The 18,964-nt window shown below is 38.3% G+C and overlaps 1 protein-coding gene across 1 annotated transcript; it reads left to right on the forward strand.

The window, feature by feature from the left end:
* The first annotated feature begins 17,712 nt into the window (after positions 1 to 17,712).
* LOC125869781 (uncharacterized) lies at positions 17,713 to 18,756 on the forward strand. The gene is made up of 2 exons (XM_049550219.1): positions 17,713 to 18,379; positions 18,476 to 18,756. Exons 1-2 carry the CDS (start codon positions 17,713 to 17,715, stop codon positions 18,754 to 18,756), a joined length of 948 nt encoding a protein of 315 aa, XP_049406176.1.
* The last annotated feature ends 208 nt before the right edge of the window (positions 18,757 to 18,964 follow it).

Below are 18,964 nucleotides of genomic sequence, written 5' to 3' on the forward strand. Positions count from 1 at the left end.
ATAGTATGGAGAATTTTCTCTCGCCTTTGTCCCAATACCACACCAAGCGCCACTCCACTCGCATCACACATTACCTCAAATGGTTGTCCCCAATCCGGTGAAATAATGATAGGTGCAGTAACTAGCTTCTCCTTCAATTCTCCAAATGCTCTTAGAAAAGCATCATCAAAATAGAACTTACACTCCTTCTCGAGCAGTTTGCACAAAGGATGTGCAATTTTGGAGAAATCTTTGATGAACCTCCTATAAAAACCTGCATGCCCAAGAAAACTCCTAACAACTTTTACAGAGATCGGTGGAGGAAGTTTTTCTATTACCTCGACTTTCGCTTTGTCTACCTCAATGCCCTTCTCAGAAATCCAATGACCTAGAACTATCCCTTCTTTCACCATAAAATGGAACTTCTCCCAATTTAGCACCGGTTTGCAGTCTTCACACCTTTTAAGCACCTCATCAAAATAATTCAGACATCGATCAAAAGAATCACCTACCACAGAGAAATCATCCATAAATACCTCAATAGTGTCCTCCACCATATCAGAGAATATCGACACCATACAACGTTGAAAGATCGCTGGAGCATTTTACAACCCAAAGGGCATCCGTTTGAAGGTAAAAGTCCCACAAGGGCAAGTGAATGTGGTCTTCTCTTAGTCCTCCGGAGCTATAAAAATTTGATTGTAGCCTGAATAACCATCAAGAAAACAATACCAACCCTTACCAGCAGGTCTATCCAACATCTGATCCATGAATGGCTTAGGGAAATGGTCATTTTCTGTCCAAGCATTTAGCTTTTGATAGTCCATGCAGACTCTCCATCCAGTCACGGGCCGCATCGGAACAAGCTCATTTCTCTCATTAGGAACCACAGTAATCCTACCTTTCTTGGGCACACATTGAACATGACATACCCAACAACTATCTGCAATGGGATAAATAACTCCAGCATCCAACCACTTGATGATCTCTTTTTTAACTACCTCTTGCATAGGCGGATTTAATCTTCTTTGGTGCTCAATACTAGGTTTGTGATATGACATGAATTGGTTTTTATGGGAACAAATACCGGGAGCAATCCCAATAATATCCGCAATAGTCCACCCAATAGCTCGCTTGAACATCTTTAACAGAGTCACCAAGCACTTTACTTGTCTCGCATTTAAATCTGCCGCAATGATGACCGGTAAAGTATTATCTCTACCCAAGAATACATACCTCAAATGTGGTGGTAGAGCCTTGAGCTCCAATTTCGATGCCTCCACAATAGATGGTCTCGTAGGCGGAGACTCACGATTCCTCATGTCTAACTCATACTTCTTTGGTTTTGATCGATATTTGCACCTATCGAGTGCAGCCACCAACTCCTCGTACTTTTCAATACCATCACTATCGAAATTCATCATAACTACTGCTAGTGCCTCAACACGAGTCTCTCTTTAATTTGCACTTCTGTTCCATTCTCAACTCCGTAAGTTATAGCAGCTACCGTTTGGAGCTCACCACTCTGCTTCATGGACCTACAAATATTGAAAGTAGCTTCTTCATTGTTCAGTCTGAACTTCATCTGCCCCTTCTCCATATCAACCAACGCACCCCCTGTGGCAAGGAATGGTCTCCCAAGGATGATGGAAACCTCAAAATCAACCACACAGTCAAGAATCACAAAATCTGCCGAAAAAAAGAACGACTCCACTTTCACTAGCACATCATGGAGTACACCAATGGGCCTTTTCACGGTTGGGTCGGCCATAAGTAACTGCACCGTAGTAGGCTTTGGATCCCCTAGACCTAACTTCTTATAAATAGATAATGGCATGAGGTTGATGCTAGCACCAAGATCACACAATGTTTTTGCTACGTGTAACAACCCTATAGTACATGGAATCGTAAAAGCACCAGGATCTTTCTTCTTCTGCACAAGAGACCTTGTAGCAATAGCGTTGCAATCTATCATCATCTTCAAAACTCACAGACCTTTTCTTTGTCACCATATCTTTCATAAACTTTGATTACCCAGGCATTTGCTCCAACGCTTCTATCAACAGAACGTTGATGGAAAGTTGCTTCAACATATTAATAAACCTGCAATATTTACCATCTTCAGTCTTCTTCACTAACCTCTGTGGAAAAGGTGGTAGAGGCCAAGGTATGGGGACCACTTTCTAAGATATCTCCGCTTCTTTCTCTGTCGCATTCTCAGACTCTTCTCTAACCTCTATCACATCATCTTCTTTTCTAATCTCAACATCCACCACATATGGCATAGGTGGATCAATGGTTTGCTTGCCTCCTAGAGTAGTAACTGCCATACAAAACCATCATTCTTTGGATTCTGGATGGTGTTGCTAGGAAGAGTGCTAGGTTGACGTGGGCTCACTATAGTAGACAACTAAGTCATATGCTGCTCTAGATGATTTATTGACATGCATGGGCATTAACCTTTTGACCAATACCAGACAAGTCGTTTCTCATCTCCTTCACATTCTCATCAGTTGCATCAAACCTTCTCATCATCTTCTGCATCATATCTTCAATCCGCGCCATATTGCCTCCAGCTTCCCTAGTACTAGATTCCCGATTTTGAGGGGGAACATAAGGTCCAACCCGATCATTTCTGTTTCCATAGTTGTTCCAGTTGTAGTTGTTATCACAATTGAAGTTCCCATCCCCGACATATTGACCCTCTCGGATGTAATTTCCATAGTTCCGACCTTGGTTTCTTTGACCTTGGCGCCAATTTTCCGTGTTGGATCCTTGGGCGTTTGTTCGAAAACCTCCGTCTAATCATTCACCGCATAAGAATCCTCTTCATAGTATCACTCTTCAACATGTGGTGGATTTCTAGTCAAGTAGTTCACAACATTTACCTTTTCAGTACCTCCCGCTCACATGCTTCAATACCAATCCCAACTCGGTCCTCATCTGAGCCATCTTCTCACGAATCTCATCCGCAGACTGGTTGTTTGTAGCATTAATGGCAAATGTGTTTCTCCCAGTATCCGACCTCCTAGTGCTCAATGCTTTATTGTTGCGAGAGATCTTCTTTAGTTTTTCTGCAATCTGTGTGTATGTGCACTCACCATATGAACCTCCAGCAAGAGTATCAAGCACTGCTTTATTGTTGTCATCCTGACCTTGATAGAAATATTCCTTCAGCGACTCATCATCAATACAGTGATTCGGAACACCTCTTATCAACGCAGTGTATCTGTCCCAAGAGCTACTCATAGACTCTCCAGGTAATGCCACAAAATTGTTGACCTTATCTTTGTGATTAAGCTTCTTGGGCACTGGATAATACCTTGCTAAGAACACATCCTTCAGTTGGATCCATGTATAGATTGAGTTATAAGAAAGCTCAGTAAACCATACAACATCATCGTCTGTCAGTGATAGAGGGAATACTAGCAATCCGATGACATCCATATATAAGTTTGGTCGACCTACACAGATCTTGCAAACCACCCTTAACTTGGCTATGTAAGCATGTGGGTCCTCCGATGGCAATCCCAAGAACAAGCCCCTCGTTGTAAGTATCTGCATCAAGCTACTGGTCACTACAAATGTCTGCTCCGGAGGCAAAGGGTGTAGGACAAGAGGTCCATCAGAGTCAGCAATATTGACGTTGCCCTTATAGTTGTCGTGCAGTTTTGGGCCTGGTGGACCATGCACCCTCACTGCATTTCCCAATTGATTTTCAACCAGGTTGTCTCCACCAACTACCCTCGGAGGTTGCAACTCAACTTCATCATCTAGATTTCCTCCGATAGGATTAACTTGAACTTCTTGATTATTCATTCTTCGCAAAGTTTGGTTCAACTCTGGATCGTAAGGAGTAAGTGGTTCACCCTTGCTCCGTGTACTTGGCATACACTAGAGTCAGAACATAAGAGAGACAAAAACAAAAAGAAAAAGTAAGATTAGGAAATATTTGACTCAAGTTCAATAATGTAGTTAAAATAAATCTAAAAGCCAATTTCCCCGGTAGGGGCACCAAAATTTGATACGCTCAAATTACACCTCCCTAAAGAAGCATAAGCGATCGTTATCAAATAAAGAATCCAACTTGTAGGTTGGGGTCGATCCCACGAGGAAAATGGTTTATACTTCACTTTAACCAACAATTATATTCGTTTAATCAAATTATTTCCAGAAACAAGTAATTAAAAAGGGGGGGGGGGGCGGGTTTGTGAAACAAATTGTAAGAATTCAGTAAGTAATTAGTAAACAAAAGTCAATTTTGGTTGTTATCAAGATGAGAGAATTAAGTAGGGTATACGTGTTCCCCACAAGCTCATAATGCAGTAATCCTATAATACCAATCCTTTCCTAGTGTACTACATGCAAAGTGATAAGTTAGGTATCTCTAAATCCTTGGTCCGACATCTAGAGAATTTCACCCCGCACTTTGGTCTGGCTACGTGTGTATAATTTACTAACCCTTAGCTTGACCTCATATTAGACATCACATCGATGTTTGGCTTACTTATTACTTCGCACCAATCGACACTAGACTATTAGATAGTATCACACTAAATATATGTTGATAATTCTTTTCTTGGTGATTACCTCCTTGGGCCGGCAAGTAGCAACAAGGCGAGTTCTAACGTTGCGCACCGTTAAAAAGACTTTTAAACGAAAGAATTATCAATGCATGCAAAACACTATTCAAGAATTGCTTATTTACTATTCATACTTTGTTAATCGCTCATGGTTCCCACAACCCTAGTTGTGAAGTTTAGTTACCCATAATCATATGAACACAATTCATTGTTTTAGATGAAAGAATTATGAACTTACGTAATTGAGAATAACAAACCCAAAATTTCAACTTGAATCTCAATATCAAAATCTTCAAAACCAACTTAGGAAATCAAGAATTGCTAGGTTTGCAATATTAAAATCCCAAGTCACAAAATAGAACTAAAGTAATAAAGTCTAACCCCCAAAAACGAGGTTTACATACCCTATATATAGAAAACAAGTGCTAAATTAAAAGGGAAACATAATAAGGAAAGTTTGTTTAGCCACGCGTCTTCATTCCACGAGACTGACTCACGGACCGTCAATGGATCTACTGTCCATGAGTCCCTTCCATCAGCGAGGACTTGGAAAATATTTCAGCTTCCAAAAATCAGCTTCTCTAAAGCAAACGAAGGAACTCCAGTACATATCGTAGATCGATCTACGGTCCATCAATCCCTCTCCGTAGCTCCACACTTAGAATCTTCAAAAATCAAGTACTGGAACCCTCGCAGTATCATTCTACAGATCAGCAGTACGGTCCGTAGATCAATCTACGGACCGTCAATGGCCGTCGTGGTTCCACACTTGGTAAAATTTCCCTGATTTGCCTTCCATGCCTTGCCTATTGATCTATGTTCACCATCTACGATCGTCAATGGACCTACGGTCCGTAGATCACCTCCGTAGATGCCCTTTTCTGCATTTCTTTCAGCTATCTCTTTACTTCCGCCCCTAAACATATTTCCTACAAACATGATAAAAACACATAAAAACCAATACAAAAAGGCCCTAGACACACACAACTCTTACGTGAATTGTATTAAAATATCGTAAACTCACGGTATATCACTCGTATTATGCATATGCTTGTTATATTCTTGTGATACTTGGCATAGCCTTATGGTATAGGTGAGAGACTGTGATCCTTATATGATTAGTGTTGGTTTAAACTAGCTCTGAAGGTGATGTGATGCCTTGCACGTTTCAGCATGTGTACTACTAGTTAACTCCAACGGGAGTATTTAAAGAGACAGTAAGGTGGTAATTGAGCTTAAAGTTGAAAGTTAAGTGCTAAGTTAAAGCAAAAGGGATTAATATTTAGAAAATGGAATAAAATAAGTGAGTTGCTTGCTTGACTAAACTAAGCTAACAGGTGACAAGTAAGTGCATCACCTACTTTGACTTATTGACTAGTCCAAAGGACCAAGTAGGGGCATCACCTACTTGAGATATATGGATCTAGTTTAAAAGGCCAAGGTTTATGGATAAGATTTGGGCCTATGCTAATGGACTCACTTGAGGACCAAACTAAGTTAAATAAAAAGAAAATGAAATTAAAGCCCAACAGCCAAATCTGTCAAGGCCCAATATTTAAGCCCAAATGAAAGAAAGTAGGTGCATCACCTAGTTTGACCTTTTGAGTTGCTTGATGTACATAAGCAAGTGCATCACCTACTTGACCAATTAGTGGCTGAAACTGAAGCTTTGTAAAGGATATTATTAAAGGTGAAGAAAGCTCAATATAAGATATATTGGCTGCTATTCTCACTCATTTTAACACACAATATTGAGGATTAACTCCAGCTCTCTCTCTTTTCTCTTCAGGATTAAAACAACAATCCTAAAGTTCTTCTAGGGTTCTTCAAGAAACCCTCATCTCTGCAAGGCAAGGTAAGTGAAAACACTTATGAATTTAGATTAATTCTCCCATGGATGATTAGTAAAACATGTTATTCATGCTCAAGTATAATTATAAAGGCATAATATTTACAGAAGTTACTACTCACTTCCTTGGTTATTAAGATGCTTTTCTCTTCTTCTTTGGTTTAAGTGTGAAGAGATGTTGAAGTTCTTGAAGATTCCAAGTTTAAAGGGAAAGTTTCATAAATTAAGGTAAGGTGATTGCTCTTTTTTTTGTCCTCCTTAAGTATGAGTGAGGAATTATGGGTGTGTTGTCATAAAGAACTCAAAGGGGTGGTGAGTTCAATAATTGGTTGTATGATAAAGAATATTTGAGGTTGTTTTATGTGTATTGTTGTTGGTGCGGCTTGGTTAATCTTGGAAAAGGATATATAATATATGTATTGGGCTGAGAAGGAGGGTGTGGTGATACACATTATTTTGAGGGTTGTATGGGCTCATTATCCGTCAAATTAGATACTATTTTATGAGGCTCACGATGTGATAGCTGCTAATTTTAGTTTATCATGACTTATATTATAGATTAAATCCTTAAACGGGAGGCTGAATCGTGATAGTTGTATTGGTCAGAGGATAAGATATGTAAGGCTATTCGATTCAATATTCTTCGGCATGAAATCTGATACTTGCAATCAATATCAATAAGGGAATTTCCTAAGTTCTATTCCTAGTAAAGGAAACATAGTGGCAGTGTACGATCTCCAAATAGCTGACAATATTTCCCCCTCTCCTTAGTGTATAGAATTACTTCATTATATGTTCACTACTCTATAGTTGTGTAATTATCCTTCTATGTGCTGGTATAGAAATGGTATTTGCAAAAGTAAGTTTGGTGAATCCTTATCTTAGTCCGTTAAAGTCAATCGTGTCATTTAAACTTACAAGTAATGCATTGATGTTACATAGCTCTTTATGTCATTGTTACTGCCTTGAAGTGTTATTTTCATGTCTTCTACTACTGGTCTGTAGTACCAAATATAAAAAATGATTATGACCACCAAAAAATCAATCTCAAAGATTAAAGAATGTAAGTAAAGAAATTTGTATAATTAAGGGTGGTAGCTCAGGGGCGAAAGCCTAGCATGGGCCGATCCCAATTGGTATACAAAGGTGGCAGCTCAAGGGCGAAAGCCTAGATTGAGCTAATCCCAATTTGTGTAATTATGAGGACCGCATCCCAGTGGTTAAAATGCCTAGCATAGGTCATCCTCTTCTACCACTGATCAGCTGGTCATTCGTATCACATGCCTTATAAATATCATAACACACAAAAGGTAAAGACAAGAATGTAACATACATGATCCCACAAGAGTTAACAAAGGTGGTCTTCTATTCTGATTTATGCACACATATATTGATACTTGGTTGAATTTGAACTCTTATTTTATATATGTTATTGCCTTACATATTCAGTACATTTTCTCGTACTGACGTCCCTCGCGGGGAATGCTATATTTCATGCTGCAAGCACAGGTACTTCAGCTAGTAGACCTCCTCGGTAGGAGCACACGACACTCAGCTACTTTTGGTGAGCTCCATATTGATTCGAAGCTTTACTGAGTCCTTGGTAGATTCATTTTGCTATTGTATCATAGTTAAGAGTAAGGCGGGGTCTGCCCTGACCTACTCTAAGGTTATCTATCTTTTAGAGGCTTTGTAGACTTATGTATATGGTTTAGTTGCGTCTTAACAAGTTGTGGCCTCAACGGCCAAGTCTTGTATATATGTTTTGTATTTACTTATGTTGGTTCGTATCACTGCATCCTATGTGAACTTGTCACAAGAGTGTCATAGTTATAAGCATAGTAAGCACAGGTTACATGTTGATTCTCTCAGGCCTTGAGGGCATCGGGTGCCTGTCCATTTTCATGGGATTTGAGGCGTGACATACTTAGAGCAAATCAGTGACGATTCAGGTAAATAAATTGGTTAATTTTTCTATTTATGCCTCTCTAATGCTTATGCTTTAGTCAAGAAATTCATAGAGTTGGTTGGAACATCAACTCAATCAAAACTATCTTTCTGTTTAAGCCAACACTGTTGATTTTAATTTAGGGTCTATGATATAAGTTTTCTATGGATGCAGTTATGTAGGAAGTTGAAAATGTGGGCTTTCATTTTCATAGACTTTGATGTATGAATGATAAGTCTTATCATTTGAAATGAGTTAAGGAAAAAGGGAGACTAGAGATAAGATATAAGAAATTCTTTGGGTATAACATGTTAAAGGAATGACTTGAGATAAGTTGTATATACTTTTGTCTGAGAATTTGCATGGCTTCTCTGCTCATAAGCTAATTTATTAGATATATCTGAGATTTTCTATTTCTTATAGACATGTTTTTCTGTTAACTGTCCTAAAGAGAATGTCTTTATTTTTTAAATCAAGTACGTAATTTCATTCATAAACATGACCAAAAATATGGTTGATACAAGGGGTATAGCAAAAGGTAAAGAATCTACAAAAATAATGATTCTCTACAAACTCCACCAAAAGAAAATAAGGGATCAGTGGCTACTCCTCAATTGATAAAAGCTCGACTCTACCCCTCAAAAGCTTTCCTATTTCTCTCTCTCCACACCACCCATATTAACACATTGGGACCACGTTTCATGCCTTGCGTCTTCTCCTCTTCTCCCACTCTTCCAATCAACTCTTCCACCATTTTGACATCGCCCAAGAAGTGCCAAATCACCTAAACATGCCCCCACCATAATCTCATGGTAAGATCACAATAAAGAAAAAGATAACCCACGTCCTCACCCGCCTCCTTGCACATATAATCCTAACCCAGTCTAACTGTCACACCCCAACCCTAGGTGAGGCGGACAACTACCATATGAACACTTGCTTTCCAAGTCACCTATGATGAGAAAGTAAACTACTACTATGCAGATATATTTACTAATGAGAAGTTTCATATACAACACATGTTGACTAGCTGAATCGATACAAGTGACAAGTGAAACTATGAATTCAGATGATAGCTTTACAATGTCTACAAAGCCTCTACTGGAATCCATGACTGTACCACTATCAAATATGCATAGTAAAGACTCGGCAAAGCCCCGAATCAACCTGGAGCTCACCAACAACCGCTAAGTATCATGTGTTAGTTCATGGGAAGGACAAAAGAATAGATGTTGACCAACTCTAAATAAGTTAGTTGTCTTTTAAGGTTGATCTTAAGTATGGTCATTCAAGAGGGTGTTTAGATAATACCTAGGCATGGTTGAGCGGAAAGTTACACCAAAAGTGATAATAAGGGTATGATGTGATAAAGAGTTGATTAAGCTCACCCCAAGTGGGGGATAATGTGCCTAGATGGTAAGGTTTTGAGTGCCCTTAATATTTCTACATTGAACTTCCTTGAGTTCTCCAAGTTGAGAACCACTTTGGGTGATAGATATGAAGTGGAGTGGTATAGATACTTATTTTTTTTATTCTTGAAATCCTCACCTAAGGGATTATAGTGAAGATTTAGTGGAGAATGGTTTCTACCTTAGAGATGAAGGAGGTAATGATTAAAGGAGTTTGCATAACTTGATCCCAAGAGTGGGACATTGTGCTTAATTACTAAGTGATAGTTCTCTTGATTACTTTAATGTGCTCTTAGATGGGTTTACCCTAAGTGGGGATGATGAGTGAGTAGTAAGGTTGTTGATACCCTTATCTTTTCCTTCTATTCTTATTCAAGATTGAGACCAAAGAGCTCCTAGTAGCTTGTTCATGTTTTGGAGTCTTGCATATGATTATGAGTTGCATAATCTCCGTATGTTATGCATGTTTTGAAGGATTCTTATTACATAAAAATGGAATTTTAGTAATAAAATTCATGTTTCTCATGTCAATATGCATCTTTATATGGTGAATTCACTCTTGACTTCATGAGGAAGAGAGTATGAGCATGCTTAGGTTAGGAGTTGAGAATTTCTCCTTAAATAAATTGACCTTTGTGTAATGCTTGTTATGAGTTTATGATGCCATGTGTGTATGTTGTGACTAGGAGAAGGTAGTCCCTCCTTGAACATAACTAAACATGGTAATGATATGTATGTTCTTGATAGTATGATGATTAAATGATAAGACTAGTAGATGATCTATAATCCTCATGTTAGGGTGCAACTAGTATGAATTGCTTAATTGCCTCATGTGTGGAAATGTTGATCATGTCTATGTGTGCACTAGAAAACCATTGCATAATCGACCCTATGATGATATAAAAGGGGTATATATCATGTCATGCTTAGGAGAAGGTAGTTCCTCCTATGAACATGAGAAAGGCCTATGTGGTTGATGCATTATGAGTCGGTGGATAAAGTTTCTACTCGCTTGTATTACATGAGTTGATTTGAAGTGCATGGTTAAATGATTTCGTATGATTAAGTTGCATAATTTTCTTTAATAAGATAGTTGCATGTTGTGTTTCTTTGGTGTTTGAAATCAGAATGTTGATTTGGAGAAGGAAGTTCCTCCAATGAAATGGGAAATAATAAAGTTGATGCATAAGGAGTTGGTAGATGTGTTGCTACTTTCTTGAATTGCACAAAGTTGTTTTGAGCCTTTTATGTGGACTTGATGTTCCACCTTGTTGTGTGCTCTTATGTTGATGTTGTATGTTGTGTATTGTGAGCTGCTAGTTGGGTCATTGAGTCCTCGGGAGTGTTTTAAGTGTCATTCGAGGACGAATGTTGCTAAGTTGGGGATATTGTAACAACCCTCAAAATGAAGTAGGATAGAGTAGAGCCTCACATGAGTTATATGCATTAATAACTTGTTAAAATAATGAATAATAGCCTTTTTAGTTAGCTTTAAAGAGTTTGGAAGTCAAACATCAAGGGATGACCAAGACGTTCGGAAACTAGTCTTTTACGTGTTGGTGTGTTCTAGTATGTTGTACATGTTTTTATGTGTTGTTTAGAGTCTAAGATCAGTGGAGGCGACCCTAGTGTCTTAATAAATGTTTTTAGGGTCGAAACATTCGGAGACGACTCCCTGGGGGCCACCCTAAGGGTCCCCGAGGAGGACCCCAACCTTGGCCAAGCAAGCTGCCTTGTACTTGGAGGGAGCATGTCCGCGTCGCGGACTAGCTCCACCAAGGGCCAAATGTTTGGTCCGCGTTGCGGACATGTCGCAGACTCTACTGTCTCGAATTTAATTTCCAAAAAACTTGTGGGAACACCTCCGCGTCGCGAACTTGTTTCCCAACGAAATCTTCAAAAATAAAACTCAAGTTTGACTTGTTTAAAGAGGTCCAACTAAGTGAGGGGTAGTTTGGGTACTTTGGAGAATTATTATAAACTATTATTCTACCTATTTTAGGGTATTTTAAGTTGGTTAAAACCCCAAAACCTAAAATTAGACCCCATTCTTCAAATTGACCCTCTCAAAATAGATTCGCTCAAAAACCCCATAGAAGACCTTGATGAAGCTCAAGCTAGAAGATGGGTTTTCAACTGATTTCTTCTTCAATTTCATGGGTCTTCAATAATTAAGGTATGGTAACTCTTGATTCATTAATAACCTCTCATTCAAGGAGAAGATTTCAAAAGTGATTCAAAGACCAAAATTCCCAATTTTCAATCTAAACATGAGTCCTTTGTCAAAAGATTTTCTAAATGATTCTATTGATAAATTAATCTGGGATTAAGGTTTTTATGATAATTTTCAAAGGAATTCTTGAAGAACCCATGATCCCCAAATTCTCGAAAATTGTCCAATGATATGGGTCTTTGTGAATATCACTCTATTGGTGAAATTATGTTTAGATTAGATTGTATTGATGTTTTCTATGATTATCTATACTTATTCATGTTAAATTGTGGGTCTATTGATGAGTTGAGAATTATGGCCTTAGGGGCAAAGTTATGGGTTGATCCCTTTGTTTATAGAATTGTACTTAGATTATGTTTATGTTATTGAATTACATAGTTGATTCCTATTTCTATCTATGTCAATTGATTATGAATTGTTGAGGATTGATCTATGGTGATCATGGCTTGGAGATTTGGTAAGTTGACCTAACTTCTAGTCTATAGTATGAGAATTGATGTTGTGTGGTTTGATTTACTTATGTTGGAGGTGTTTACTTCTTGTCTGTCTATACATGTTGAGATCATTGCCTTGAAGGCAATATAGATATGAAGTGAATTGATGATTATGATGCATATGTTTATGAAGTCATGCTATGAAGGTTATGTATGAAATCCTCAATGCTAGCATGGTGTTTAAAGTGTGTTGATGATGAGGAATATATTATGAATGATAATGTTATGGATAAGGTGTGGTCTACATGGTTGATTATGTTAAGTACTATTGTGGAATGACCCCTACCCATATGACCCCTATATGAATGCGTGATCATATACATGTTAGAAGTACCTTTTCAATGTTGAATGTGTCCTTGTCTCCTATAATGAAGTGTGGGTGTGTGGTCTAGAATCCCTAAAGGCTTTATATGTGAATTGCTCGTGATTTGGGGACATTGTGAATGTGTTGTGATCCCTTGAAGGGAAGTGCACTCAATATCAATGTTGTTGCTATTATGTCACTATGAGGACCAATATGCACACATACACTCTACATGTATAGCTATGAATATGATGTGTTATGGTGTCTATTGAAAGGTTAACTCTTATATGCACCTTTACATCTTATTATGCATGCAAAGTGTATGATTAGCAAGGTATGAATATGTGTTGTATAAAGGTGTTTATGTGAAAGGCTTTCTCACATATGTACACACACACATGAATGAATGAATAAGGTTTATGATAATCTAGTGAAAGTGAGTCTCTTGAAAGGTTTCCTCAATTATAGTCTAAACTAGACTATGTTATGAATATGGTATGACTATATGAAAGGTCATTCTCACATAATGTAGGTTCTATGATGAAAGGTCATTCTCATCTTAGAAACCTTTGAGCTATATGATATGAGGGATTAAGTCCCTAAAGCCTATTTTATGAATTAATGTTAAATAAAGGCTTAAAGATGTTTAAAAAGGGAGTTGGAGCTTAGCACCTAGTGAACATGAAAAATGAGAGTGGGGGCTTCACGTTTAGCAAGTCTGGCTTACCACAAGAGAACCTTCACGTTTAGCAAGTTCGGGTTCCAAACATAGATGTTGTCTCATGAGATGGAAACCTCCACGCTTAGTAAGTCAAGATTTTCTAGTAGCAATCTCTTTGTTCCATAACTACGTGCCCCCGTAGGTATTAGCTTAGTGGATCCACTAGATAGCTATTATGTATGTAGGTCCTACTTTGGCAAGTAGTACCCTCTCTTTTCGGTGTGGGATTAGAACACAGGATTCCATGTAGCTCACATGGTCTATGTCGGTTATGGCAATGTCTCCCGAAAGTTAAGAAATGAACTAAGACAAGAATATGAACTCTAGTCATGGTTTCTTGAAGAGTTACTTAGTGTAGGTAGGACTATGGACCCTACTTATGCATTGCACAAGTGGACTCTAAGGGAGGTTATGATTAGGCTCTTTATGTAATGAAGACTATGGTCTATGTATGTTAATATAAAAGAATGTTAAGGTTCACTTTACTTATGTCAAGACATGAAGTATGATTATGCATGTGAATTACACTTACGACTTCTTAATGGGTTTGCTTAGTATATGTGGGGGTATGGGACTCCATGTGTACATTGCACAAGTGATCTTGGGAAGGGGTTGTGAGGGTGGTTTACCTATGATATAAACTAAATGGGTTATGACTAATGATGTAGTAAAGGATGAGTCCTTATATGATGTTATGAAGTATGTTGGTCTTATATCTAATGTTAAATGAAGATGTTATGACTTGTTGAATATGATGTGCCTAGTCTATGGTGGCTTCCTAGGAACACTTGGTGTGAGTAGTATTATGGGATGCTACTTGCACATTGTACTAGTGTGACTTGGGGGTTGTCTTAGGTGATGGTTCCTATGTGAAAACTATGTCTTATGGTGTGCTTATGACTTTATGAATATATGTGGTTGGATTGATGAAGGCTATATGTAAGTTCACCTTTGGTAACCTTAAGGCGATACATTGCACCAAGTATTCCCTAAGGGTTGCTTGAGGAAAGGAGTTAAGATAAAGAGGAAGGTAATGTATTGTATGCATTGAATGTGCCTAAAATATTATATGTGGCTCTATGTGCTATTATGAATGGTTTCCGTGTGTATGATGATGTATGTGGTTTATATTGTGCCTATTGTACTAAATGTTCATGAAGTTTCTCTAAAAAGGCATGATGCATAGTTTCCAACTAAATGTCCTTTTAAAAGCATGTTTTGCATGGTTATCATACTTAGTGCATTCTTGTACTAACACCATTCTTCTTCATCTTTTTACACCAAGTGTAGGTGGTGGTGGCTAAAGGGCCTTTCCTAGAAGTGATGAGCTTGGCTTACTATTCCTAAGTAAGGGTGTGTCCTTAAAGATTCAAGGACCTTTATGTTAAAGAGTTTCCTTAAGTTCTATGTACTAGATAGTAGTTTCTTTTATATTGTAAGGGTTGTGTCCCTCTTGTGTTGTAGTCGTGTTTTAAGATGGCTACCTTGAGACGTAGTACTTCAATTTTGTATTAAAGGTTTAAATGAGGTGACATTTAAGTCTTATATTATATTATGAAAAAGTTTTAAATTTTCCACTATTTTTCTATGATAAATGCTATGATGAATGCTAAGGGCTTGTATAGGACATCCAAGAGGTCGCATACATCGGCAACTCTGGGTTGTAAGGAGTAAGTGGTTCACCCTGGCTCCGTGTACTTGGCATACACTAGAGTCAAAACGTGAGAGAGACAAAAACAAAAAGAAAAAGTAAAATTAGGAAATATTTGACTAACGTTCAATAATGTAGTTATAATAAATCTAAAAGCCAAATTTCGCCAGCAGCGGCACCAAAATTTGATACGCTCAAATTACACCTCCCTAAAGAAGCATAAGCGATCATTATCAAGTAAAGAACCCAACTTGTAGGTTGGGGTCGATCCCACGGGGAAAATGGTTTAGACTTTACTTTAACCAACAATTGTATTCAATTGGTCAAATTACTTCCAGAAACAAGTAATTAAAGGGTGGGGGGGTTGTGAAATAAATTGTGAGAATTCAATAAGTAATCAGTAATCAAAAGTCAATTTTGGTTGTTATCAAGATGAGAGAAATAACTAGGGTATACGTGTTCCCCACAAGCTCATAACGCAGTAATCCTAGTAACAACAATCTTTTCCTAGTGTACTACATGCAAAGTGATAAGTTAGGTATCTCTAAATCCTTGGTCCGGCATCTAGATAATTTCACCCCACACCTTGGTCCGGCTACGTGTGTATAATCTACTAAACCTTACCTTTACCTCATATTAGACATCATAATCGATGTTTGGCTCAGTTATTGCTTCGCACCAATCGACACTAGCCTATTAGATAGTATCACACTAAATCTATGTTGATAATTATTTTCTTGTTGATTACCTCCTTGGTATGGCAAGTAGCAACAAGGCTTAGCGTGCACTCGTTAAAAAGACTTCTAAACGAAAAAATTATCAATTCATGCAAAACATTATTCAAGAATTGCTTGTTTACTATTCATACTTTGTTAATCGCTCATGGTTCCACAACCCTAGTTGTGGAGTTTAGTTACCCATAATCATATGAACACAATTCATTATTTTAGATGAAAGAATTATGAACTTACGTAACAAGAAGAAAAAACCCAGAAATTCAACTTGAATTGCAACCCCAAAATCTTCAAAACGAACTTAGGAAATCAAGAATTGCTAAAGTTGCAAGTTAATCTCCCAAGTCAAGAACTAGAATAAAACAATAATGTCTAACCCCCAAAAACGAGGTTTACATGCCTATCTATAGAAAACTAGTCCTAAATTAAAAAAGGGAAACAAAATAAGGAAAGTTTGTTCAGGCACGAGTCTTCATTCCACGAGACTGACTCACGGACCGTCAATGGATCTACGGTCCGTAAGTCCCTTCCGTCAGCCAGGACTTAGAAAATATTTCAGCTTCCAAAAATCAGCTTCTCTAAAGCAAATGACGGAATTGCAGTACGGACTGTAGATTGATCTACGGTCTGTCAATCCCTCTTCGTTGCTCCATACTTAGAATTTTTCAAACATCAGGTATTGGAACCCTCGCAGCATCAATCTACGGATCAACAGTACAGTCCGTAGATCCATCTACGAACCGTCAATGTCCACCGTGGTTCCACACTTGGTCAGATTTCCCTGATTTGCCTTACATGCCTTGCTTGCTAATCTACGACCACCATCTACGGAGCATCAATGGACTTACGGTCTGTAGATCACCTCCGTAGATGCCCTTTTCTACATATCTATCAGTTGTCTCTTTACTTCTACGCCTGAACATTTTTCCTGCAAAATATGATAAAAACACATAAAAACCAATACAAAAATTCCCTAGACACACACAACTTGTAAGAGAAATGTATTAGAAATACCGTAAACTCACAGTATATCACTATTTTACTACAAGTATAGGTTGTGGTAACTAGGAGGAGATTGTGCTTTGGAGTTGGTTGGATTGCTTCACTCTTCCAAGTCTTTGGTATGTCCTCAAGATTCGAGGACTATGTTTAGAAGTTTCTTAGTCATTGTAATAGACACTTAAGTTTCATTTTATTTGTAAAGGGTCGTGTCCCTTAGTACATTTTAAGTTCTTCTCTAAGATTGGCTAAAGAGACTTAGTAGTTCCACTTGCGTATTGATGTTTTCAAATGTTGATGACTCTTGAAGTCTTATTGTTTTAGTGAATAAAAGTTTTAAATTCTTAGTGATTTTTATGATCTACGCAATGAATGAATGCTAAGGCTTGTATATAACCTCCGAGAGGTCGAATACGCATGTAACGGCGAGGGGGTGCTCTCGGGTCGTTAGAAACTTGGTATCAGAGCATAAGGTTTTAAAGATTACTTTTAGGTTCAAAGTCTCGAAAGCCACATCTAGTAGAGTCTTGTTCATCAGTGTGAGTCATGACACATCTATAAGCGATAGGCTATAGAATGATAGAAGTTTCACTTTCTTTCATTATTCTTGTTATCCTGCCTTAGAGTTTGGTCTATAAGTGAACTTTCCCTAATTCGTCTCTTATGTTTATAGGATATGAATACGAGGGCTAATCGGAGGTGAGCGGAAGAGGAGATAGATGGTGGGGAAGTTCCTCCTCAAGGAATTCAAGGTGACCAAGCTCCTTTAGGTGGGCAAGAGAATGTGGTTCTGGTGGTTCCCCCGGATATGACTAATGGGGAGATTAGAGAGGCTTTACTCTCCCTGGCTTGTGCCATTACTACTCAAGCAAATAGAGATGTGAGGCCTAGGGTGAATTCTATTGAGAGTACCGTGGCCTCAAGGTTAATAGATTTCACAAGGATGAACCCTCCTACCTTGTTTGGTTCTAAGGTGGATGAGGACCTACAAAACTTTATAGATGAGGTGTTTAGGATTGTGGATGCAATGGGAGTGACTCCTAGGGAGAAGGCGGAGTTGGCTTCTTACCAACTCAAAGATATAGCTCAATTGTGGTTTGAGCGATGGAGGGGCGAGAGACCCATAGGGGCGGACCTAATAGATTGGGGAGTGTTTAAGACGACCTTTCTTGATAGGTTTTTCCCCTGGGAGCGAAATTTGGTTGAGCTCATGAACCTACGTCAAGGGAATATGAGTGTGAAGGAATACTCTCTCAAGTTTACCCAACTCTCTAAGTATGCTCCTACCTTGGTAGCAAATTCTAGGGCTAGAATGAATAAGTTTGTGATGGGGGTTTTCGGTTCGGTTGAAAAAGAGTGTCGTACGGCCATGCTTCATCATGATATGAATATCTCTAGGCTTATGGTTTATGCTCAACAACTTGAGGAGACAAAGCTTATGAAGATGGATAGAGATATGAAGAGGGCTAGGCCGGGTGAACAAAACCAATCTAAGTCTAAGAAGAGGTTCTATAACCAAGATTCTTCAATGGTCAACAATGATAGGGTGTCAAACCCTAAACCTCAAATAGGGAATGGAGGTGGTTCTACTTTTGAGAGGCCTTGGTGTGCTACTTGTGGAAAGCAACATTTGGGCAAGTGTCTTGCCGGGACGGATGGATGCTTTGAATGTGGGAGTAAGGGTCATAAGATGAGAGATTTCCCTACACTTAAGGCAAAAGGGAAAGAGACCAATCAAGTTGCTCATGATGACCTGGATCCAAATGCTCCTAAGAGGAACCATTTCTATATTCTTCAAGCTAACAATGATAAGGGAACAAATGAAGGTAAGTCAATTTTCTTTATTGTTTGATGATAACCTTAGATGGGTATACCCCAAGTGGGGGATGATGAGTTGAGTAGTATGGTTGTTGATATCCTTATCTTTTCATTCTATTCTAATTCAAACTTGAAACAAAGAGTTCTTAGTAGCATGGTGCATGTTGGAGTCTTACGTGAATTTAGTTTCCATATTCTCCTTATGATGTGCATATTTTAGTTGAATTCTTGTTTAAGTAAAT

Source organism: Solanum stenotomum, chromosome 7 (assembly GCF_019186545.1).
Source record: "Solanum stenotomum isolate F172 chromosome 7, ASM1918654v1, whole genome shotgun sequence".
In the NCBI taxonomy this organism is placed as follows: Eukaryota; Viridiplantae; Streptophyta; class Magnoliopsida; order Solanales; family Solanaceae; genus Solanum; species Solanum stenotomum.

Coding starts and splice junctions, on each gene's coding strand:
- LOC125869781 (XM_049550219.1), top strand. CDS start 17,713: ATGACTAATGGGGAGATTAGAGAGGCTTTACTCTCCCTGGCTTGTGCC. Junction 18,380..18,475: donor TATGAAGAGGGCTAGGCCGG/GTGAACAAAACC, acceptor AACCTCAAATAG/GGAATGGAGGTGGTTCTACT.